At 33.0% G+C, this 26,154-nt stretch overlaps 1 protein-coding gene across 1 annotated transcript; it reads right to left on the bottom strand.

The window, feature by feature from the left end:
- Nucleotides 1-604: 604 nt before the first annotated feature.
- On the bottom strand, nucleotides 605-23,703 carry LOC134252149 (deleted in malignant brain tumors 1 protein-like). The gene is made up of 11 exons (XM_062734588.1): nucleotides 23,361-23,703; nucleotides 23,071-23,212; nucleotides 18,835-18,998; nucleotides 17,992-18,133; nucleotides 11,262-11,431; nucleotides 11,016-11,157; nucleotides 2,745-2,920; nucleotides 2,429-2,579; nucleotides 1,501-1,676; nucleotides 942-1,083; nucleotides 605-858 (listed from the first exon to the last, which is right to left on the bottom strand). Exons 1-11 carry the CDS (start codon nucleotides 23,692-23,694, stop codon nucleotides 690-692), a joined length of 1,908 nt encoding a protein of 635 aa, XP_062590572.1. The 5' UTR covers nucleotides 23,695-23,703; the 3' UTR covers nucleotides 605-689.
- Between the last annotated feature and the right edge of the window lie 2,451 nt (nucleotides 23,704-26,154).

Raw genomic sequence — 26,154 nt, 5'->3', positions numbered from 1 at the left:
GGATTTGAAATTACTTTTCCTCTCTCTTAGGCCTAATTAATTTAATTAACTAGTGCAGCGTGTACTAAATGTACAGTAAGACCTACACTGTCTTCGATCACTTTATTTTATGTAATGAAAGTTGTTTTCCAAGATTCCTTGACATGTACATAGATATTGTTTCTCTTTCTCTTACTTCAATTTGTTCCTGCTGGTCCTGATAACAATTAATCTTGTTCTATTGGAGGCCATTTTAAATTTTGATTTGTCAAAACAATTCCAGTTTATTGTTTACATCTGCACTGATAATTTACTGGCCTACTGCACATAGCCGTCTGCATTCTTTATAAAGTTGTAACTGGAATTTAAAAGTACAACCTAATTTACGAACCGAATCCGGAAATCCCGACGAAAGTGGGTGAGAAGGCAATCATGTATAGGACTGTTGAAATTGTATGATTTTCAAGCAATTAATTTATGGAATAAACGCAAAAATTGGCATGTATATTCCTACGCCAGATACATGATTTAGCGCATGAAGAAAGCGGTGAGCAGTCAGAGATTTCCTCATAGCTAGATGAGCGCCGAGCTAAAGCTCGACGCCGTAAAAATGTATTACAATACAAAATACAAATACAGACATCCTCAATATCACATAATTAAATTGCAGAAGGTCAAAACGGTAGCAGTAACTTGTGGTTATGAAAGAATTATGAGCATGTTACACCAGCATCACTGATATGTGCACAATATCCTTTTCCGTAGCCTGTGTGTCTACAGTCAAAGATTGAGGGCTCTGTGCCCTGGCATTGAACTCTGTCTAACCAAACACGCCCGGTCCCAGGTCCGAAATAGGCATGACGGTGAGCAGTCGAGGTTCTATTAAGGAAATAAAAAAAATTGCAATGATACTTCTATTTTAAGGAAGAGATTCAATGGAAAGAAAACGCATATATAATTACCTTGAGTATCCAAGACTTTTGCACACCACTTCTGCATTTGCATCGCTCCAATAATTTTCGCAAATAGTTCCCCATTCCCCATTAATAAATATTTCTACACGCCCTTCGCTTCTTGTAGTTCCATTGACTAGCCTAATAAACTCTGTAAAAATGATACATGTAACATGAAGTGAAACATTTCAGCAATGTTGTTTACATGCATACTGAAATAAACATCATCTATGTTTACCTTCTTGTTGTTAAACCTGAATTAGACTTTCGTGAAGGATACTGTCGATTTCTTCGTAATTAAAATTCTGTTGTTAATCTTGCATCAAGTTTAACAACAGTTTATACAATCTACACTTGAAAGTGAATGCATTACAAGTTTGATTCTAACCATGTTACGTTATTAAAAAGAAAGAAAGAAATATATATATTTCGTTATTTCAAGCAAACCCAATTTTTATGCAAAGGTTTAAAATTACTGTTAACATTTGCATATAAATATTTGCCGAAATTTGTGTATAGAAATTAATAAATACATGTACGATGTATATAAATATATATATAAACATACTTTCAACATTAGCATAACATTTTATCCCTACAGGGCTAGTATTATTGCATTGTTCAAAGCCAATTGTGCCAATGTTGCATTGGGTCAAAGTTTCCTCATTTGCAGTACAATCAACGTTCATAAAAACCTCTCTTTGATTTATTCCTGCTTGCCCTTTGTCCACTAAATCAGCATAACTAAGGAAAAAACAATAGATGTTTGTTAATGCACTCTTAATACTTACTCCAAACACTTTTTTTAATTTCCAACGAAGAAGAGTAACATTGTTATTTTTTTTAAAAAGATATTTCTTTCAACAGAAACTAATTCATACGTGTAAAATGAAAAAAAAAAAAACAGACTCCGTCGATATATTTCCTGAAATATTGCGATTAAAAAAACGTTATTAAATTTTGATTTTGAATGGCAATGTTCGTTTTCCCACTTTTTAAAAGTTATAGGAATTGGCTAAATTTTAAGTAACTGTTGCTAAACATGAAAATATATATCCCTTCTTTACAGAGAAACAAATTTAAGAAAAGGATAAGTTCTGGAAGAATAAAAATTATTTTTGGCACAAATTTAAAGTAGATTTCTCCTACTTTTAACCATTTCTCACAACACTAGAAAAAATCATATCAATATTTGACAACACTCATTATTTTTCATGTGGTGTTTAAGTTATTAACAACAGGTTCTAGATTTTCTCTATAAGGTATAATAATTTTTAAAACATACGGAAATAAAAAATTTTTTATGTGTGACATTTACTCTCATTAATGAAAATATTAAGATTGGATTAAATGTACTGTAGAAAAGAAACTGGCAACAACGTTAAAGATATCCAGTCTCTAGTCTAACTCTGTTTACAGGTCCTACAGAGAGATTTTCTTTAAATAAGCGCGTGTGTGAAAAGGTGTGTGTGAGGGGAATGTGTGCGTCAACATACCCAGAGTAACCAAGACTTCTGCACACAACCTTAGCCGCTGAATCATCCCATCCGTCCCGACAAAATTCAGTCCAGTCTCCATTTATATATATTGTTGGTGTCACTATGATGTCGTGGCCTATAGATGAATCCTTCTGAAGTTTCATAATTTCTTTTAAGAAAACAAACAAAAATTATTATGAAGGCTACATTGCCTCCCTCTCTCTCACATATATCTTAACCTAGTATACAGTTACCCAGCATTCAATAAAACGTCAAGATTCTGAACGCTAAAATTCTATAGACATTTAGTATACTTTTTAATATGTACATATACCATTTACGGTGTTGTAACAGATGACTCCAGCTCTTCTTCTAACGCTGCAGGTCCTTAATGTGATTACTGACTGGGAGCACTCCACCAAAGAGTTCTCGTTTCCATTACAATTTATTCCGTCCAGCCATATCTGTTCATTTCCTCCATAAATATTTGCTACAGCAGAGAGCCCCCCTCTAGAAATACAAACATTTATGCATATGAATATTAGACAATGTCTTCTTGACATATAAAAAAATACAGCTATACCTGTAATCATTTATGTATAGTGCATCGTTTGTATAAGGAGTTCAAAAATATAAGAATAAAATATTGTAATTTTTGATATGTGACAATCCTACCATGGGACTTAATCTCTTGTCCTGGGTTGTTTTGGGGTTCTCAAATTTAGAACTGTTTAGTTGTTTAGCTGTTTATTATTTTGTGATTATTGCTAAATGCTTCAAGCAATTCCAAGAAAAAAAACATTTCAACGGTGAGAATGTATTTTTCAAATATGAGCAACTTAGCACTGACATTGGGGCAAAACCAAGTTTGAACGATTTATAATTGGGAACCAGAGCATCAGAGTAGACAAGGTTTCACTACAATGCTTAAGGGGGATGTACAAGCCATATTGGATCTAGTCTGGTGTAAAATAAGAAATACCAAGAATGCGCTTAATACTCTTCTAAACTAGCCCAAAGTTACTCAAAGTGCTAATGCACTAATTACCTACTGTTAGAGACCAAAATCAGTTAATAATTAAGTTTATTTTGTTTTAATTAGGAGGATATTAATCATGTTAGAACTGCGCAGCTACAGCATTCACGAGATGAAAAATGCATTGAATATATAGTGTTAGTTTGATTCATTGATAATATGGCTACAACCATTTGTTTCGCTTTTTTTCTTGTCATTATCCATAATTCTTGAAAATTTGATTTTTCATATGGGTGTCTTCCTGAGGCCATGTGTTTATTTCGTCCGCCATTCCTCGGTCACACAGAGTTCGCATAGCATTGGTTTTAGAATAAATGCGACCATAATAACATCAAGACAAGAAATTACTAAGTAATAATCATTAGGTTATATTACTTAATACTTTTATTTGTTGCATTGCATCGTCTGATTAATGAAAAAAAGCGATTTTAACCCCACTCCAGCAAATCGGGAAAAACTGTTCTGTTTACAGCTCGAGTTTCCTCGATAATATCACTCCACTGAGCACGTGGTTGGCATATGCATATATCTGCTGTGGATAGATGCGTTTATTACCATGATTATATTTAATTTTTCATGGAACAAGTCTTGATGATTTGTTGGTTTCTTTAAAACTAAAGAAAAAAGATAAAACAAGTCCTAAACATATATGATTACGGCGGGTCTTTTTTCTGTGGCGATAGAAGTTATTTTCAAATGGGGCACTGCATGGAAGTTGCTTAGCATTTAATTTGAAAATGTTAAACAATATGCAGTGCATGAAAAACAAATTGTAATTACATGTCTTACATTCGAAAAGTTGGTACATGTGTCTATTTTGTTTAGCAGTTAGATAGAAAAAATAGGCAATTATAAGATTTCCTTCAGGCACCTCACATAAATAGCTAGATTGTTTGCAATGAACCACACATTGTATGGAATAATGTTTGGACATAAAAACGCATCATGTTTCATTATGTTGACAACATTGTAAGATCTCGCTCATTGAATATACGAAGCTTGATAAAATATATTGAGTTGTTTCTTTGAAAGAACAAAATACGGTATAAGCAATAATTCGCCGCAAATAATACGATATTTTAATCATCTTTGTATCATTGTTTGATGTTATGCATTGAAGTAAGGAAGATGCGAAGTAAATTCTATAGGTACAAAAATGACGTAATTTTTAACTATGACGTCACTGATACGCGCTAAACATCGAATGGTCGTGCAAAATCGTTAAATTATGCTGAAAAATGAGTAATCTTTGCTGAAATTAGACCCTTTCACATGCAACAACCACTTTTATACTCCGCATATAAGTTCATCATTACATATCTCAGACACACCATTAAAATAGTGTTGGTTGTCACCTGTGATCAATATAAATTTTACAAAAGTTAACATACGGAAAAAGAAATTTTACCGACACAATTTTCCTGATATCGATGTTAATGACGCTTAATGTACACAGAAAAGAGATTTTTTAATTTCAAGTCGCATCACTGGACAAAGCTAACTATATATACCCCTCAATATAAATAAAATATTTTGAAAACAAAGTTTAAATTATAGTTAATGATGCCACTTATGCTGTTTGTACTCGAATATTGTCGGCTGTTCATGTACATGTAGCATTGATTATGAATGACAACACATACCGGTAAATGTCATTCACAAATATAGCACGATAATTAGATTTTTAATCTAATTATTACAAGAGTAATTAAAAAAATCTGTGATACATGTACCTCAGTATAATTATATTTTCCTTTACGAGCCTTCCTCAATACGTAGTACTGTATACGTAGTCATAATACTAGTCAATACGTAGTACTGTATACGTAGTCATAATACTAGTCATAAATTGTGTGACCTCCGAACAATCATGACAGCCATTAAAATACAATAAAATGTACATACATTGAATAAACTTTACGATAACATTTTTAAAATGTAGCATTTAAGTATGGTTCAACATTAATTATTCAGATCAAGTATTGCTTCATAGCCTTTATTGTGAAATATAAATATTATATACATGCTGTAAATCTTGACAGTGTGTATATTGATAGCAGATGAAAAAAAAAACACAAAAAAGAAACACAACCAATCCAAGAAAATAAGTTAAGTTCCCGAATACTAGATAGTATGCATATTAATAGTACAAAATAGCGCATACAAATTCAAATGTTTATTGATTATAATTTTTTGCAAATAATTCCTGCAGATTTTTTTTTTTGAAAGATAGATTTAGTATTAATAGACATTGAACATTACTGCGTAGGTTTACCCCCCCCACCCCCCCCCCCCCCCCCCCACCCCCCCCCCCCCCCCCCCCCCCCCCCCCCCCCCCCCCCCCCCCCCCCCCCCCCCCCCCCCCCACCCCCCCCCCCCCCCCCCCCCCCCCCCCCCCCCCCCCCCCCCCCCCCCCCCCCCCCCCCCCCCCCCCCCCCCAACGAAATAGGTTTTTCGTGTTTGGACAATGGACATAAACTTTTCTTCTTGCTTGTCAGTTTTTATAGGGGGGGGGGCTAAATTTTTTTTCTTACACTTAGCCCCCCCCACCCGCCCCCACTTTTAGTTTGCTTCCGACGCCGATGAAGAGTCATATATTACATGTTTACAGAAATATATATTTAGAAGCCAGTGGTTATTTGGTTAAAAAAAAAAGACTTAACAATGATGCGCATGTTTGTGGAATTTTAAATTTATCTGACATTGGTCAGCGACACTCCCCAGCTTCTGACTTGTGATCAAGCTAAGGACTCCTCTACCCTTCATCCTTGGATTTTTAGATTTTTAAGAGATTACATGTAACAGTAGAGAGTCAAACGGATGAGATAGAACCCACGTGATTCTTTGTTACGAAGGAAAGCAGATACATTTGCTGTTTTGTTTTTCCAACGAAAAAATTCTGAGTGTGCTGCAATTAAGCCATGAAATTAGTGATATTCGTAAACAGTACGTCTTTTATATACACAGATACATGTAAATGTATTTCACACTTAAATCCAGGTAAATCCGTATTTTCCGATTGCATAGACAATCACATTTGAATTTCTTAATTTGTGATCATGACCTTCATGTAGAAAAACTAGCATCTATTTTTAATATTTGCACTATATTTAGTTACCACATATTAATACACGTTTATGTATGATAAAATCCAACCACGCCATATCATTATTCATTTTGTACTATAGAAACGGTATGGGGTATATTGGGACATACAAGGAATTACATGTAGAATTAGAAAAGCCAATTCACCACTGCTAAAGAGGAATCTAACGACTCATTTTTTTCTGTCAAAAAAATTCAACATAGGCACGTAGCAACAGGGGAGGGGGGATTTTTTCCAAACATAAATTTTACAATTGGAAATGCTCTTTGATAGGCCGGTTGCCCCCCCCCCCCTCCACTTTTTGTTACAGTACAGCGAATTAAGGGTAAAGTACATATAGTATATATAATATCAAAAAATGGTACTAAAGAAGTTGGCCTTTACACACATACACACCCTTTCCCCCCTGAAACATGACTTTCGAGTTTGGGCAATCACCCCCACCCCCCCTTTTTTATGTTTTTTTTTTATTTTCATTAATATTTTTTGTTTTGCTTGTCAGCTTTTTAGGTAAGTTATTTTTTTATCTTTGGCTGCCCCCTCCCCCCTCACTTTCAAAAACGATGCTACGTCACTGCAACATTTTCAGAAGAGGAAATACCTATTTATGGGGGAGGGTGGTGTCATGGGCCAACTTATGAAAGACCCGTGTTAATTCCCGGGTTGGAGGTTGCAGGTTGATCTTGTTCTTTGTTTTGTTTTGGTTTTGTTTTGTTTTTGTTTTTTGTTTTTGCACATTTTTATTTATTAACATTCATTTCTGTGGAAAATGACTAAAATTACTTTTCATGGACCAATACATTTTACATGTTTAGTATATACTTTACACATAGGAAATACCTGTCTGTATTGTATTGTAATTAACCCATTAGATTTTTTTTGTTTATTGCGAGAATCATAGGTTTATCATGTTCAATTATCAGAAAAGTAAAGACACAAGAAAGTTTTGATTTTTTGTTTTTAAATTGCTACATTCTTCTACCAAGCAAAACTTTTTTGAGAAATGAAAAAAAACGGAAAGTCTTACCACCAACTCAAATATTTTGATCCTAATTAGAATAGGCGAAAACGAAATAAAGCCACGTATTTGGAATTTGAGATAAATATTTGTCATCGGCTGCTATAGGAGGTGGGGATTCTGGAAAAAAAAATCCATGAGCGATTATACTTATCCGACATTATTGTCAACATGCATTGAATATGTAAACATATATAAAAATGACTCTTATACGTGTGTAAGTATTTTTTACGGACTCATAATTAAAATGTAGAAAGCCTCTCAAGTGAGAAAAGAGTAGGGTAATAATCTGAATACTAAAACAATAATATTTCGTAACAGGTGTTTAAAATGTTTTAAGCGAATTGAAAGAATGCCTGTTATACTATTCAGTCAGAACTGAGTCTGATTTATACACCCCCTTATCCCCCTCCAAACAAAACTTTTAATCAAAACTTTTATTTATGATTCATTTTCAGTCTTATTAAATATCATTTTACATGTCTTATTCAAACCCAAAAAATTATGTTAGGCATAATAAATAATAAATAATATGAACTCATTGAACTCAGAAAGGGGGGGGGGGGATTGCATTTAAATTTCAAGTATTCCTCTGTCATCAAGCAAGATATAAATTTCAAAAAACGACCAGTTTTAATGTACCCATTAAATAATTTAATAAGTTTACTTGCTGATATTTTTTTGAATCGGGATCGAAATCCCTCGCATTCTTATTTATATGATGTAGTATCTTTATTGGCAAAATTGACCATTAGAGGGAATTCTAAACTACTGTTCCAAAAATTTTGATAATAATATAAATAAGAATTATCTTGATATTCGAGTTTTTTATTCAATGTTCATGCACATTACATACCATATTCTATAAAGAACTGATTTTTGGGGGGGGGGGTGCGGGGAAACGTCGATTTTTTTTTATCAGGACATTTTTCACTAGATCGGATGTAAAGAATTTTTCTCAATTTATTTAAGAGAAATAGCTAAAAAAAAATATCGAACCCATATAATCAATGCAATAAAAAGAAAGCAAATCTCAAAGAGAAAAGACGGTTTATTTCTTTTTCTACCCATTCCTCTGTTGGATTAATTCTAATCAACTAAAGCGGAGACACCTTCGTGGAGGATTACATTGTAAGTAATAATGATAATAAATAAATTTAAAAAACCAAAACAATAATGACGTATCAATATTGACTTAATTTCTTAAATCTATATTTACAGTGTAATATCAACTGTGTCCTAGCGAGTAAATTAGAATTTTCAGATTACGCTTACGTGTAACGTTAAACGTTTCATGACGTTGCGTCAAAATTCTTCGATAAATCTCGACGTTCTGCTATAAAAGGTACTGTATTCAGCGTTATTTTTCCAATGCATACATGTATATATCATAAGATTCAAAAAATTCTAAGCTTTTCAAAATGTTTTGAACGAAGCATGTCTGACAACCGGCATTTTTTGGCCAATACCGTACTTTGTTCTTTAGAAGCAAGCACAATGTTTGCAAAGAAAAGTCCATTGCATATGCTATGTCTATCACGCAAAAAAAAAAAAATGAGAGGCTACCCCTCCCCTCCCCCCCCCCCCCCCCCTCTCTCTCTCCTGTGTTTGTTTTTCAAAATAGTGCCAAAGATTAAAAAAATTTGCATTACTAAGTATGTGATGGAACATGTACTAGCCTTATAAGACAATTTGTTATGAAAATATTTGGTTGTCCTCTCCCCAGATCTACTGCCTAGAAATGGCCCGACTCATTTTTTTTTTTTTTACATCCCATTACATGTTTTTTTTTCTTCCGTCAACGAATATGTTTAAAATTTTAGGAATTTTTTTTCTCACCTATAAATACGGACCCAGTATTTTTCCCTGAGTTGGGAAGACCACCAAACGTCATTTTAAAGATGGTATAAAATATTTATTAATGTTGATTTTTTTCTTTACTCTGTAAAATTGTAATTTTGACAAAAAGGGCAAATAGAAAAAGTTTTTTTATTCATTAAATCTCCTTACCCACTCTGAATGATTTCATTACTTTTCAAATGTTGCTCCGCTAAAATCAAAATTGTAAATGTTTATTTGACAGAGTATACGAGGGTAGATCAAAAAGTAAACGATATATCTTAGGTATTTGATAGTTATATTATTGTTGAAATATTCAAGTATTTTTTAAAGTGTAAATTGGAGGTCTTTGATAGCATATTGCTTAATTAAAAACACATCCCTTTTCAAACTTACTAATATCACTGGGCAATATAACAAGTATCATATTTAACCATCTGTCTTCCTTCACTATAACGATCTATCCAATCATTGATTGAATTTGTAGGAAGTCATTTGTCTTAATAAACTATGAACAAATTCTTATATGCTACTTCAAAGACATTTTTAAGATATACCATAAATATTTTAGTCGTTTGTTAAACGAGTTCCACTGAGGCAACAATTTTTCGTTACAAGTACCAGCATAATGACGTCATTTTGAGCAAAACTTTATTCAGCATATGCTATTTTATAGAACTTGTGTTTGGCTATGTGTGCACCAAATTTGTTTCTAATCTGAATTGTGGTTTTGTAGATATAGAGATAGTTCGCGAACTTTTTGATCACCCCTCGTACTAGTAGGTACTAAATCAAGGTCATTCATATCGATTTTATGTGTTAAATTTCTTTGTGTTTCATTGGTGATAATTAAAATTTTGATATATATTATAAGTTATCTGTGGCAAACTTACAAACTCTTAATTCTTAACTTGATGGTGCTCATTTTTCCTTACATGGAATCAAAGAGTTTAAGATTTTTTTCTTTGAAATCAATATAAGTACATTATTTAACAAATATTCGATAATAATACTAAATAAATTACTTCAAGCCATACTACAACACATTTCCTCTTTTAAAAGTGTTCATACTATTTGAAATATTTTGCAACTGTAATTCTCTTCTACATTTAAAGATTGTTATGTCCCTCCATATTAAGAAGAGGTCTGGAAAACAAAATTCTGTGCTAAAAATAGACCACGTGCTGCTATCCATGAACTACTTTCATGGTTCTTTACACTCTTTTTGAAGACAACGATACCTTGTTTTGAACTTGAAATTATCATTTAAAAGTGCAAAATTTAGACATTTTCTCAACAAATGGTTGTAGAGAGAACATTGATGCACAGTTTGCATATTTTTTTGGATTTTTTAAAGCTCTGCTGAATTCTGTAGCTGCGCAGTTCTAAGGAGCATATCAAAAGCATTTTTCTGCAAAAGTATAGATTATATATGCACAACATGCATTCAGTTATGAATATTTATTGTATCTTTATCATGAGGACTTAAAATTTGATCAAAATATGATGTATTTTAGCCATTTGAAGAAATGTTTACATTTTGTTCTCACAGCACTAAAGGTGGCCGTACATCCCCCTTAATACAGTCTAATTCAAATATTCTTACCCAGAGTATCCCAAAGACCGACATGCTACTTTCGCATCATTTTGATTCCAGTCACTATCACAGACAGCTCCCCATTTTCCGTTAATTAACACCTCAAGAATACCTTCGTTGACAGATGTTCCATTTGACAGTCTGATATTATCTAAAGTATAAAGATATTCAACATATTATACTATTTTAAACGTTGTAACTTCTCTTAATTTGAGTGAACTACATTTCAGAGTATCACTAGCTTTACCCACTTACCCCGTTGAAGTCTGCATATTACACCGGCATCCTCAGGATGATGACAATTGTGAGTTGAAGAAAATGTACATTCAGATAGACCAGTTTCACGTCCATTACAGTCCACATCATCAAAGACTATAGACCCAGTTCCCTGTCCAAACACTGCATTTGATACAGCCAGTCCATGTCTAATTAATGTTTCATAAAACGTCTATTTTAGATGTTTCTGTGGTAATGTTATGAAACGATGACACTTCAGTTTATTTACTAATTAAAATATTTTCTATTAAAAGGATGTTTTTTTTTATTCTGAATATGTAATTTTAGGTTAAAAAGATACTTTTGTCATGCATTAATTTGTTCGAGGTCTGTAATAATACTGCAGTATTCTTAATATTTGTATTTAGCGTAAAATGCTTACCTATATCAACAGTTCTTTTTAATTTCATAAGAGGTGTTATGCACATCAAATGCATTGATTTACTGTTATTGAATCCCCACAGCATTTGATACTTTAATAAATGATAAGCATATGACCCTGTTATACTGGAAAATTATTTTCCAAAACACATAAAAAGCTTATTTTGCAAGAGAGAAAATCATGTCAATCTCGACACAAACATTTCAATTATTTTTTTCGTTCTAAAATTTAATGGTTGTCTTGATTTACGTCTCCTGTGGTGTAGGTATTGATCATAATACATTATACAATTCTCAAATAGTTCTTTTAGAGTTTTACAAATGCAGCTTTCTAATATTATAAAAGAATGATCAGATTAACAATTCTACAATCTATTACAACATCAAAACATCGAGATGCGTGGCCAGGTGCTTTGGAGGAGTAAGCATCCCCTGTTGACTTGTCATATCCGCCGTGAAAGCCTTGAATTGAACAGATAGACTTTTCCGTTATCAAATTCAGTATGGAAACAAAGGCCTAACAATTTGAATGAATCAAGTCAGCCAAGTCACCCAATGATAGGTTATATTTTTAACAAGGTAATTAAATAATGACCATACGAAAGGCGGAATTTAAACGAGAAAGGAGCTGGGTGAACTTGACGAGCGATATGCCTATAGCGCAACAAACATGAAGGTGAAAAATTAAATCTCATTAATATCAAAATTTTCCTTCATATTTCATCTAACATTAAAGTATACTTTATGTAGGTTTTTGACGTTTGGTCGAGGAGTTTAGGTTTTTTTTTTTTTTTTTTTTTTTTTTTTTGCTTGTCAAGAAATTTCTGGGATTGGATTTTTTTTTTGACTGGGGTGGGCCCCCCCTGGAAAAAATTTCTGGATCCGCGCCTGTAAAATTACAAATTTGTTCGTAATATGTATTGATCAGTTATAATGAATATACACTGAACCAAACTTCTAAGTGTTCACCCAACATTTTTTAAGTTTAAAAGAACAAATGCCTACAATAAATAATTTCTTTAAATATTGATTAATGATGCATATTTAAGTTCGATATTGCGTAAATTTCATGTAAGTATCTCGTCAGAATTTTAAGCAAAGTGTCAAGGAAATGATGTACCCTCAAAATGAAAATTCACACAAAAAACCCTCTATGGAGAAAGACCACCACTCGCTCTAACTTCTACAAGACAGTCTTTACTGTTGGATACCATGTACCCCTAAAAAGGAGATTGACCCATCTGCTGCCACACCTACTGCATAGATCTTTCCAAACCGTTGAAATTGTGTGGAAGGGGGGGGGGGGGCTTTGACATTCCTGATAAAAATCCCAAATGTGTTAAATGGGATTCAGATCCGGGAATTTGACCGTGTATCATCACACAGAGGCCTTTTGGTCAATATCCGAGGTTGTTTAGCAAGTATATGCACCGCTTTAAGGATTATTCAGACTGCTCTAGCTGATATTAGACTGTCACAAGCACCGATTTCTTAGCATTTTCATACGATTGAAATTGTTTGTTATCATGTTTCTAAGATTGTTTCAGGACAATTTAACACTCTTTTAACCTGGTGTGACGCGAAATTTTGGCCTCAGACGAAGATCAAGGTCACTTCCGGTTTGGTTAAATTTTGTCCAAAACTTTCAAATTGTGATAAATTGGGGATGAAAAATGACGCACACCCTATAGAAAAATGTGTTTAAATGGGTTTTGAAACTGGTTGTTAATTTTAAGATTAATATCAATGACAATTAAACGCTAAATTAAAAGTGAGTAAAACGTGGTGCAAGGATGGTCCAGATAACAACATTTGAACGGCTCTCCCTTCTATTTCAATGGTCATTTTGCCAATGTTTTGTGTTTTTTAGTGAAACCAGATTTTAAAATTTGATAATGATCACAAAAGATGCTAATTACACAAAACACGTGCCGAAAAGTACAGATTTCTTGTTTTTAAGCTTCGTCACGGAACATTGGTTTTCATCGGTGATATTTTATTTTCTTTCTACAATTGTTTAGAAGACTCGTATGCTGTAATAATTTGAAAATATCATACCATTCTATGAAGCAGTTTTAAAAATAATGCATTTATTAAGGGGGATGTCCGGCCACCTTTAGTGCAGTGAGAACAAAATGTAAACATTTCTTCAAATGGCTAAAATACATTATATTTTGATCAAATTTTAAGTCCTTATGATAAAGATACAATAAATATGCATAACTGAATGCATGTTGTGTATATATTATCTATACTTTTGCAGAAAAATGCTTTTGATATGTTCTTTAGAACTGCGCAGCTACAGAATTCAGCAGAGCCTTAAAAAATCCAAAAAAATGTGCAAACTGTGCATTAATGTTCTCTCTACAACCATTTGTTGAGAAAATGTCTAAATTTTGCACTTTTAAATGATAATTTCAAGTTCAAAATAAGGTACCGTTGTCTTCAAAAAGAGTGTAAAGAACCGTGAAAGTAGTTCATGGATAGCAGCACGTGGTCTATTTTTAGCACAGAATTTTGTTTTCCAGACCTCTTCTTAATATGGAGGGACATAACAATCTTTAAATGTAGAAGAGAATTACAGTTGCAAAATATTTCAAATAATATGAACACTTTTAAAAGAGGAAAAGTGTTATAGTGTGGCTTGAAGTAATTTATTTAGTATTATTATCGAACAGTTGTTAAGTAGTGTACGTATTGATATAAAAAAATCTTAAAATCTATGATTCCAGGTAAGGAAAAATGAGCAACATCAAAGTTAAGATTAAGAGTTTGTAATTTGCCATAGATAACTTATATTATCTATCAAAATTTTAATTATCACCAATGAAACACAAAGAAATAAGACACATCTAATCGATATGAATGACCTTGTTTTAATACCTACTAGTACCAGGGGTGATCAAAAAGTTCGAACTATCTCTATATCTACTAAACCACAATTCAGATTAGAAACATAGCCAAACACAAGTTCTATAAATAGCATATGCTGAAGTTTTGCTCCTTGTTTGTGATGTCACAACTGAAAATGACGTCATGCAGGTACTTGTGACGAAAATTCTATTTGCCCATATTGTCAAAATTAAAATTTTACAAAGTAAAGAAAAAAATCAACATAATTAAATATTTTATACCATCTTTAAAATGACGTTTGGTGGTTCTCCCAACTCAGGGAAAAATTATTGGGTCCGTATTTATAGGTGAGAAAGAAATTCCTTAAAATTTAAACACAATTGTTAACGGAAGAAAAAGAAAAAAATATTGTGTAATGGGATGTAAAAAAAAAATGAGTCGGGCCATTTCCAGGCAGTATAGATCGGGAGAGAGGGCAACCAAATATTTTTTTATAACAAGTGGTCTTATAAGGCTAGTACATATTCCATCACGTACTTAGTAATGCAAAATTTTTTAATTTTTTGCACTATTTTGAAAAACAAACATAGGATTTTCGGGGGGGGGGGTGCTCTCACTTTTTATTGCGATGATAGACATAGCATATGCAATGGACCATGGCATTCTTTGCAAACATTGTACTCGCTTCTAAATTTTAAAGAAACAACTCAATATATTTTATCAAGCTTCGTATGTTCAATGAGCAATAGCTTACAACGTTGTCAACATATTAATGAGACATGATGCGTTTTTATGTCCAAACATTACTCCATACAATGTGTTGGTCATTGCAAACAATCTAGCTATTTATGTGAGGTGCCTGAAGGAAATCCTATAACTGCCTATTTTTTCTATCTAACTTAAAATATACATATGTACCAATTTTCGAATGTAAGACATGTAATTACAATTTGTTTTTCATGCACCGCATATTGTTTAACATTTTCAAATTAATTGCTAAGCATCCTCCTTGCAGTGCCCCATTTGAAAATAACTTCTATCGCCACAGAAAAAAGACCCGCCGTAAACACATATGTTTAGGACATTTTTATCTTTTTTTAATGAGTGTTAAAAGAAACCAACAAATTATCAAGACTTGTTCCGTGAAAAATTTAATATAATCATGGTAATAAACGGATCTATCCACAACAGATATATGCACATGCCAACCACGTGCTCAGTGGAATAATTTGAACGAGGAAACTCGAACTGTAAACAGATCAGTTTTTCCCGATTTGCTGGAGTGGGGTTAAAATCGCATTTTTTCATTAATCAGATGATGCGATGCAACAAATAAAAGTAGTAAGTAATATAACCTAATGATTATTACTTAGTAATTTCTTGTCTTGATGTTATTATGGTCGCATTTATTCTAAAAATCAATGTTATTCAAACTCTGTGTGACAGAGGAATGGCGGACGAAATAAACACATGGACTCAGGAAGACACCCATATGAAAAATCAAATTTTCAAGAATTATGGATAATGACAAGAAAAAAGCGAAACAAATGGTTGTAGCCATATTATCAATGAATCAAACTAACACCATTTTCAATGCATTTATCATCTTGTAAATGCTGTAGCTGCGCAGTTCTAACATGATAAATTTCCTCCTAATTAAAACAAAATAAACTTAATTGTTGACTAATTTTGGTCTCTAATAGTAGGTAATGAGTGCATTAGCACTTTGAGTAACTTTGGGCTAGTTTAGTAGAGTATTAAGCGCATTCTTGGTATTTCTTATTTTACACCAGACTAGATCCAATATGGCTTGTACATCCCCCTTAAAGTGGACACTTAGAAGTTTTGTTAAGTGTACAATAACAAAATTATGTTCCTGTTTTACTACTCTATTGGGACTAAAATCACGTTGTTTAAATGTGTAGGGAGGTCCGTGGAATAGCCCCTCTTAGCTATAAAAACCGACATTCATCAGCAACTTTATGCAATTTACAGTGTTTATACTGCAAAAGACGACACATCGATGCGGTCTTAACAAGTATTTCATTCTACAGCCAAACATGCATTTGAATTGTTCAGATTTGATACGTGTTTCTGATCTCATAATTTTTTGATGACGTTCGTGATTTATTGGAGAATAATGTCCGCCGGTTTTCTTTAATCTTTACAACAATCGTGGTAGAATGTTAAGTAAAAGAATTTAAAAAATGCATGTTTTCTTTTTTTAATCAATTATACAATCTTTAAAAAAAATGTTGAGAAGGGCAATAACTCCTACTAAGGCAGTTTTATTCAGGCATTTTCTTTTATTGTACTTCTAATGTAAAATAGTCTCCCTGATATCAACAATTCAAAAATATCTTATAAGTATCAAGTATTTAAGAACTTTCAGCATCAGAATTATGCATTTGAATCAGTTTTTACATAATATTTATGATACTGTTTACAAAAAGTGTATGAATTTTTATGTTGACATTTGCTTCTGTTTATTTACGTCTCCCATCTTAAATAATATGGCGACCTATACATTTTAGACAATAATTGGTAAATCTAAACTTTATTAAATGAAAATAGATTCAATGTTTGCACTTTAAACCATAAAAATTGTTAGGGTGAAAAGACTTTAATCCTCAAAATTCGTATACAAATATACATATTTTGGTTTCCAAATTGATGGAGCAAAGACCTACTATATCTTAAAAATATACTAGTAATTATATGACATAACTGTCGTATCTTTTCGAAAAATACTTGAAGTCCACTAAGTCAATGGTCATATCACTAACATGAATTAAATGCCATCCTTTATCAGGACTTGCATAGCGTAGTGGTTAGCCTGCTAGTGTCAGTAGAGAATGCTACTCAGGATTTTTATTGCAAGGCCTCGAATTTAATGCTTACGTCGCGGGTTTGAATCTCACTGTGGGACGTAGAGACCGGTCCTTAGGATGAGGCCGTATAAACCGAGGTCCCGTGTCGCAGTAGGTGCTGGCACGAAAAAGATCCCTCCCTGCTCAATGGCCCTGAGTGCCGAGTATAGGACAAAATTTCCTGCACTCCATCGGCAAGTGGTGGCGTCTCCAAATGAGTGAAAAATTCTCGAGAGGGACGTTAAACAATATACAATCAATCAATCAATCTAATCCAATGGATACCACATTATTTTTTTTTTTAATAAAAAATAACATTTTTAATTTTCCTCAGAATTTTTTGTTTATCGTAATTTCATAAATATCAATAACGAGAACTTTACTTTAAATATTAAATTCACAATTTAAATATGAATTGTATATAACTGAAACTAGTGAGTTTTTTGCACGCTAAGTTCTCCCATCTCCTTTGAATACCTGTATCATCGATTTATCAATGAGAACTAGTATTCCGGAGAGACAAGCAGAAAGACGGACAGACTTTGCACTGTTCAAAAAATAATAAAATGAACTTATTAGAACTGAAGGTTGCATTACAGACTTACTCACTATAACCTAGACTTCTACAAATAACACCAGCATCTCTATGGTCCCAGTCATCATCACAAACTGTTCCCCATTCACTGTACTTGTAAACTTCTACTCGTCCTTGAAATTCTAATTGTCTTGAAAGTCGTATAGGTGGTGCTAAAATATTATAGATACAAATTTAAGATACATAAGCAGACTTCGAAAAAGCACAAATTAATATAAAATTACCAAGCTCGAAAAAAGAATTAGGCTAATAATTATTTTGAATGATTATTTATCTTAATCTTAATTATAAAAATATTTTAAAAATTTTGTTTATTTGTGCTCTCTAAAGTAAACAGAAAGTGTGCAGTTGACATGTCGATGCAGTTTACCAGTTCTCTCTCTATCTCTCGGACTTTCTGAGAAAGGAACATTAATAGCTTTTCTAAAAGTTGTCTCTACTCAATACTGTTATTAGATACAGTAATTTAAAACTAAGGCAATAATCTTCTATAATTTTACATAATCAATTGAACAATCGCTTATGAAAAGGCCCGGCCTATATTCTACACATAAAAGGGTGATATTTTAGACCCTAACTATAAATTGGAGTATACGACTTGAAAAAAGTCCATTATGGACATAAAAGTCTTAAAGAAATTATAGACACTAGCTCTTACTTTGTTAAAAGTATGATGAAAACGTTAACAGATTGACATTTAATAACACATTTTTTTACTTGTTAAAATACAACAAATGGTTCTGGAGAAGACGAACTGATTAAAATTAAAACTGAAACTAAAGATAGTGGCATCAACAATTCAGACATATGTCTGCAAGTGATCTACCTCTGAAAAAAGTTATGTTACAAATACCTCTCATACACACAACACCAGCATCCTCCGAGTGACCACAGTTGTGGTTCAGATGATTTGTATGCGTACACTGCAATAGGGAGCTTTCAAAGCCGTAGCAATTGATATCATCCATCTGAATGATACCAACTCCCTGTCCAAAACGTGCATAAGAATACGGACTTCTGTAAAAAAAAAATTGCATATATGATTAATGTACCCTGATTTTCGAACATTTAACTTTCACGATTCTCTAAACAAATTGGTCAAGAAAGATAGCAATGGATACTTTGAAATAGAAAAAAATGTCGAAGCCAACATTTTATGCGTTTGAAAAAAGATTAATGAACCTGAAATATTACATAAGAAAATTAATTGACAAATGTTAATATATATAATTGGTCAAGTGAGATCAATATACTAGTACTCAACTTTGTTGAAAATAAATTTCATGTATTACACTGTAAATTATACAATTGACTAAATGAAATTCAAGAAGGAAGTTTTTTTCTGTCTCACCGAAATTTGAATAATCAAAAAAAAAAAATGACTTCCTTTATAGGTAGACGATGAACAGGAAATTTAACATTCATTATCCAATAAAAGGTTTCATAAAAGATAAAAATATATTTGTAGCTCATATTGCTTAAAACGTTTCTGACATGCATGCTATTCAAATTTTTGATATGCATTGCAGTAAAAGATATTATTTCGATAGAACTTTTGTAAAATACTGTATTTGTGACTTGAAACTCCAATTTGTCAGTTTTTGTCTGTTTATAAATAAATCGCACGTAGAGAATCTCTTCCAAGGAAATAGGAAATATATTGTAAATAACTTCATGATACAAAATGTAGCTAATGATTTTAAAACTGATTTATCTGTTTAATATTACTTCACAAATTTTAATCACATTCTCTTTGGCAATTCACTACATGAAATGTCAAAAGTTGATCTGCCACAGATTGTTTTTTTTTTAATCCTGCCGTATCTTTTATATTTTATAATTATTTAAGCATTTAGTATTAATGCTTAAATGAAGGAAATGGAGATAACGAACAATATCAAAGTCCATAAAACATTACAAATTAGGAGCAGAGCAAACAAGAACCTCCAAAACATCAGAGGTGGGGTCTTATATTCTTCTTTCATCGACCTGTTTGTCAACAGTTTACATTGCTTTAGAAATTGTTCATACGTAGAGAATGCTCTTGCGCACCCCTGCTAATGTGTTCGGAACCTTTTATTTTTCGGTGTTCTGCAAATTATAATACCCGATGAGTTCAGAGCAGCTCTGGCAGTAGGCTCTGGCGAGAGTTAGCGAGACTACAGCGAGATAGGGTAAATTATTCACGGAAATGTGGCTAGGAAGTGACTAACACGTGGAGACATGGTAAACAGAAAAGTTATGTTGCGTTTTAGATTTCACCACCCTATAATATCATTCTCTAGAAATGAACTTCAATTGATCTCTCTTGAATTCATTAAAATTTAATTTATAAGTATTCTCTATGATACAATTATCTGCTGTAATGAAATAAAAAATTTCTTTTTGGACAAATATTTTGCATGGAAACCGGGACTATATTTTGTGGCGTCAGATTAGCAAAGGAGGCACCAATGTGACTTTAGCTGACAAATCAGCTGAATGAGAACTGCATTGTAGGTTACTACGAATAATCCAGGAATTTTACGGTTTATAAATTCCTTTATTCTACTATCGGTGAATACAATTGTCAGGTGGATTCCCACACACGTGATCACGAGTGAAGTCATGTAAAAATTTTGTCCATTTAAATGCATACGAGAAGCTGCTCATCTTCCGTACCCTTGAAGTGCTGGTGTTCTGAACTTGAACTAACTAGTATACATTTTACTAATATTTCTTTTTCTAGTTTACAACAAATTAAAATATCTTTCATAGTTTCGAATGTTTGCATTTTGTTCATACGAACATTTTTTCTTATTTTGCACTCCATTGACATGATCATACAATATTCAATCAACAATAAAAATTATTGGTCAGTTGCTAGTGGTAAGATCCTCTGTGCGCATTGATAGCAATAGCCATATAAGGAAAAAAAAGTTTTGTCAGTGTAGATGATATTATAAATTTTTACCAGCGTATCGGTCGCTAGCGAGCTGTAATTTTTGCAGTAAAATACGGTTAGATAATTTAATTGTTACCGTATTTAACCCCCCCCCCCTTTTAGCCACCCATTTCTGTTGAAAATCATGAAAGTCTTTCAGGAAGGTCTGGAAACACATTTTTCACAGGACATGTTTTCAAAAGAAACAAACTGTAACAATTCCCTGTTTACTGCCAATTTTATTTATAAAACCGGTTCTACCTTATCGCCTTCGAATAGGTAAAGCTAACCCACGTGTCTTGAATTTAAATCACAATAACATTAGTAGGGGTGTTGCGTATCGAATCAACTGTGATATATAAATTCTGTTTGCAGATGATGAAGGTATATTGCAGCATAAGTAAGGGAAGTTGACGATAGAAATATTAAAGACATCACGTTTATCATAGAGCTTGGTTGTTATATTACAAGTCTTAAACTGATACGACTAACGTTTGCATCCGACATTTTTTTCCCTTTTCCATCCGCTAACAAAAAAGCACAAAAATGGAAACAATCCCAAATAATATATATATATCAATATTTTGAAAAGATATTAATGTTTGTTTCAATTGTTTTGCACCTTTCTGTTTTTAGCTCACCTGAGCCGAAGGCTCAAGTGAGCTTTTCTGATCAAAATTTGTCCGTCGTCTGTCGTCGTTGGCGTCGTCGTCGTCGTCGTAAACTTTTCACATTTTCATCTTCTTCTAAAGAACCACTGGGCCAATTTCAACAAAACTTGCCACAAAGTATCCTTAGGTAAAGGGGATTCAAGTATGTTCAAATGAAGGGCCACGCCCTTTTCCAAGGGGAGATAATCATGTATTTGATAAGAATTAATGGCATTTTTAAAAAATCTTCTTCTCCAGAACCACTGGGCCAGGAAAGATGAAACTCATGTGGAATCATCCTCAGGTAGTGTAGATTCAAGATTGTTCAAATCATGACCCCCGGGGCAAGGGTGGGGCCAAAATGGCCAACCCAAGTTTTACATAGGAATATATAGGAAAAATCTTTAAAAATCTTCTTCTCCAGAACCACTGGGCCAGGAAAGATAAAATTCATGTGGAATCATCCTCATGTAGTGTGATTCAAGTTTGTTCATTTGTTTTACATAGGAATATATAGGAAAAATCTTGAAAAATCTTCTTCTCCAGAACCACTGGGCCAGGAAAGATGTGTTTGAATGGAGCTTTGAGCCTCCAGAACCACTGGGCCAGGAAAGATGAATATTGTTCGTTATTCCATATATTCCATTTCATACTTTAAAAATCTTCATATGGGCCAATCTCATAAAATGTGTAGATTCAAGTTTGTTCATCACTTTTTCTAGGAATATACTTATTTGTTTAGATTTCATGTGGAATCATCCAAAAATGCTCATGGTAAATAAGTTTTAAAGTAATATTTTTTCCTTCAATAAATTAAAAACCTCTAGAATGTATTCAAGTTTGTTCTTCCTTAAACAATATAAAAAATCTTGAAAAATCTTCTTCTTCAGAACCACTGGGACATCAAAGATCATCCTCAGGTAGTGTAGATAAGTTTGTTCCCAAGGCTAAAATGGCCAAATTTTACATAGGAATATATAGTCTAAAAATCAGATGGGCAGGAAAGATGAAACATGTGGCATCATTCTCTAGTGTAGATTCAACTTTGTTCAACTGTCAGGGGCAAGGGTCACAAACTAGTTTGTTCAAATAATGAACGCCTTTGGGGGGAGTAAATTCAAGCCTGATGTGCTCAGGTGAGCGCTGTGGCCCCTGGGCCTCTTGTTCTTATTATGAGGAAAGGTTGCTCACTCTTCCATGGCACTTGATCCCATCTCTGACGTTGTATATGCCCATGTTTGCTCTGTTTTTGATTTGTATTGTGTTTGAATGGAGCTTTGAGCTTGAATATTGTTCGTTATTCCATATATTCCATTTCATACACCATATCCAATCATAAAATGTCATTCATCACTTTTTCTGATTTCTTATTTGTTTAGATTTGATCTCCAAAAATGCTCATGGTAAATAAGTAAAGTAATTTTTTTCCTTCAATAAATTAAAAACCTCTAGAATATTACTTCCTTAAACAATATAAAATCGAATGAGGGACATCAAAGATATCTGGTAGTTATACCCAACTAATCCAAATAGTTGTCTACAGATCACATTGGCATCACTGTAGTCCCAACTGTCATCACAAACTGTTCCCCATACGCCATCTTTGTAGACCTCAACTCTACCCTCTCTAAAAGAACTTCCGTTTACGAGTCGCGCACCTGTCAAAAAACTGAATACATAGAAGATACACAATTTTCACATACAGCAGACTTGAAATGTAGAAACTGAAAAAAGTGGTACATTCTTACCAAATCAGTTTAATTAAATACGGCTAGTATTTAATTCTGAATTTGAAAAGAGAGCTACCTTGTTTAACAGCCTGCGCCTCCACATTGTTTTGCAAATTCCTTATCAAGTCTTCTTGATTTTCAATTTTCTCTTTCAACAATTGAATTTCCAAAGAGTTCTTTTGCAGCATCTTCTTCAGATCATACATTTCTGTCCTGTATTGATTGAACTGAGAATCTGTATCTTTTAAGTAAGACATTATCACTTTGTGGGCTGCGGAGTTGATTAGTAGTTCCACCTCCTCCACATTAACCAATGGACATTTTTCCCGAAGGCTAGGCTTATCAAAGACACTTTGGCCATTCACGGACATCGCTATAAGTGTCATACACATCAGATTGCGTATATCCATTTGGGACGCAAACTTAATAAAGAGAAATGACTATATATTCCATTGAGTATAAGTGATACTTTACTTTTGTTTGAACATATGTACATAAAAACATTCTGAAAATCTATAGTTTGTGAATGTTCAGAGTTTCTGCAATTTTATACATTGTTAGAGTTTATATTTTTTTATACGAGGGTTGTTCGAAAAGTTCGTGGACGATATCAATCATCGTTATATTACTCACTAGAAATTTTAAATAAACACAACATAATATGTGAAAATATTTGTTTTGTTGATGTGTGAAGTTTCATTCCATTGGATTTAACAAAAATCAATTGCAATTTACTTCATTTTAAAATCAACATGTTTTATACCCGCGGAGCACATTTAACGGTATTGTAATGTCAAAATTAGAGTCAAGAATATCTAAAGAAGAAAGAAAACCATCCCTATACATTTCACACAGTATAACCAAAATCACTCATTAAATCCTTTTACTAATACTTGATATTTATTTTTTAAGAATTGCTCTCGTTGTATAATTTCTTTTGTTAAGGTTTTAATTTCTTTTATCACTCAACTCTGTTTTCACAGGATAAGTAACTCTGAAACGACTACATGTATGTCTTTCCTTGACGTTCCAACTTTTAAAAGCTTTTGTTAAGATTTTCACAGTTAAATCGTTTCTTCACAGATTGTCCTCATCCGATGTACTGTCTTTGTCACTCAAACACTGCAAGTTCTATTTGTACACACATGCACAACCAGCTTGTGACATTTTTTATGATTCCTCCAACATTTTTTGAGTTTATTTAAGGATTTTTTCTGAGTAAAACACAAAATTTGCATCGTATTTGTAATTTGCATTTGCATTCGTATTTGCATTTGTATCAAATGCTCTGTGACGTTCTAAAACGTCATCGTTTTTTGTCTTCTCAAGTTGATTTCTATTCAATAAAGCAAACTATTACGTCATTATTTGGAATACATATCGATGTAACAATTCTTAATTAGAATTTCTAGGGTTTTTTTCATTATATCTCCATTTTACAGAGAAGATATTATTTAGTGTATTATTTGTAAGCTACTAAATTTCTATTCTGCTTCGTGATGCGTTTTTTTTTTTTTTTTTTTTTTTTTTTTTGTATTTTTTACACTTGGATAAGTTTTTTTTTTAATAAATCGTGATAATTTTTTAAAAAAAAAACTAATACAAATCATTTGAATTTATTGTTAAAATATTTCTACCAAATTTGGATAACATATGACGGCAGATATTAAAAGATATGACAGAAGTCCACGAACTTTTCGAACAACCCTCTTTAGATATAAGCAGTCACGTTTAACAAAAAGTCTGAGATAAAAAATGAAGATTTATGTCACTTTGAGGGTGAGCATGAGTTTTAAAAGGCCGATAATTAACGATAACTGGATATAATCACTGAATATCATCAAGAATATCAGCAGTCTCGTTTAAAGTCATCATTTTGTAAGTTCTATGGACGATACAATGACCTTGTCAGCAAATACAATTTATCATCGAGTCAAACGCTGACTGACGTTTTTCATACGAATTGTTAGTCCATTATTTATACACTGAATTGACGACGAATGTTTCCGTTATTTCCTAATCATGACAATGAGCACACGGCAGGTGTGGCCGGTCGGCAGGGGAAGTTCACTCCTCCATGGCACCTGATCCCATCTCTGATGTTTCGGGGGTCCGTGTTTCCTCTGCTCTTATTTTGTATTGTTTTATGGACTTTGAGATTGAATACTGTTCGTTATCTCCATATCCTTCATTAAGCATTTTTCCCGTTATTTCCCCGTCATGACAAGGAGAACACGGCCAGCTGCAGGGGATGCTAAATTGACAATGAAACTTGAATCCACCTCTGATTGCTCTGTTCTTGATTTGTATTGTTTTATGGATTTTTGAGCTTAAATAGTGTAAATGTATGACATTTGGCGTGTACGATATTTGGCGGAAATTCAATTTTCAAAAAGTTAGCGTAGATTTGATTTAGCGCTGTCTGAGTTTGCTAGTTATAAAAGTTAATATACAAGACATTTAGCGATGTACCTGAATTAGCGGACTCTGCTTTCCGCCAAAATCGCTAAATAGAATACACCGCTAAATGTAATACGTTTACAATACTGTTCCTCTTTACTTATGAAACATATGGAGAATCAAACACTATTCCAGATTACTAGTAATATAATAAAAGAAGAGGAGAACAAAAAAGGACCTTCAAAACATCAGATGTGGGATCAGATGTCATGGTGGAGTGAGCATCACCTGCAGACACCGGTCACACCCGCCGTGTGCTTCTTGACATGATCAGGAAATAACGGAAAAATCCATCGTCAACTCAATGTATAAACAATGAACTAACAATTAGAATGAAAAACGCCAGTCACCATTTGACTTTGCTGACATGGCCATTGTAAACAAGACTCCTGATATTCTTGTTTCATCAA

The sequence above is a fragment of the Saccostrea cucullata genome, unplaced genomic scaffold (assembly GCF_032062105.1).
Source record: "Saccostrea cucullata isolate Sc308-1 unplaced genomic scaffold, CSIRO_AGI_Scuc_v1 ctg9434, whole genome shotgun sequence".
NCBI lineage: Eukaryota > Metazoa > Mollusca > Bivalvia > Ostreida > Ostreidae > Saccostrea > Saccostrea cuccullata.
This window is presented reverse-complemented; position numbering and strand designations above follow the sequence as displayed.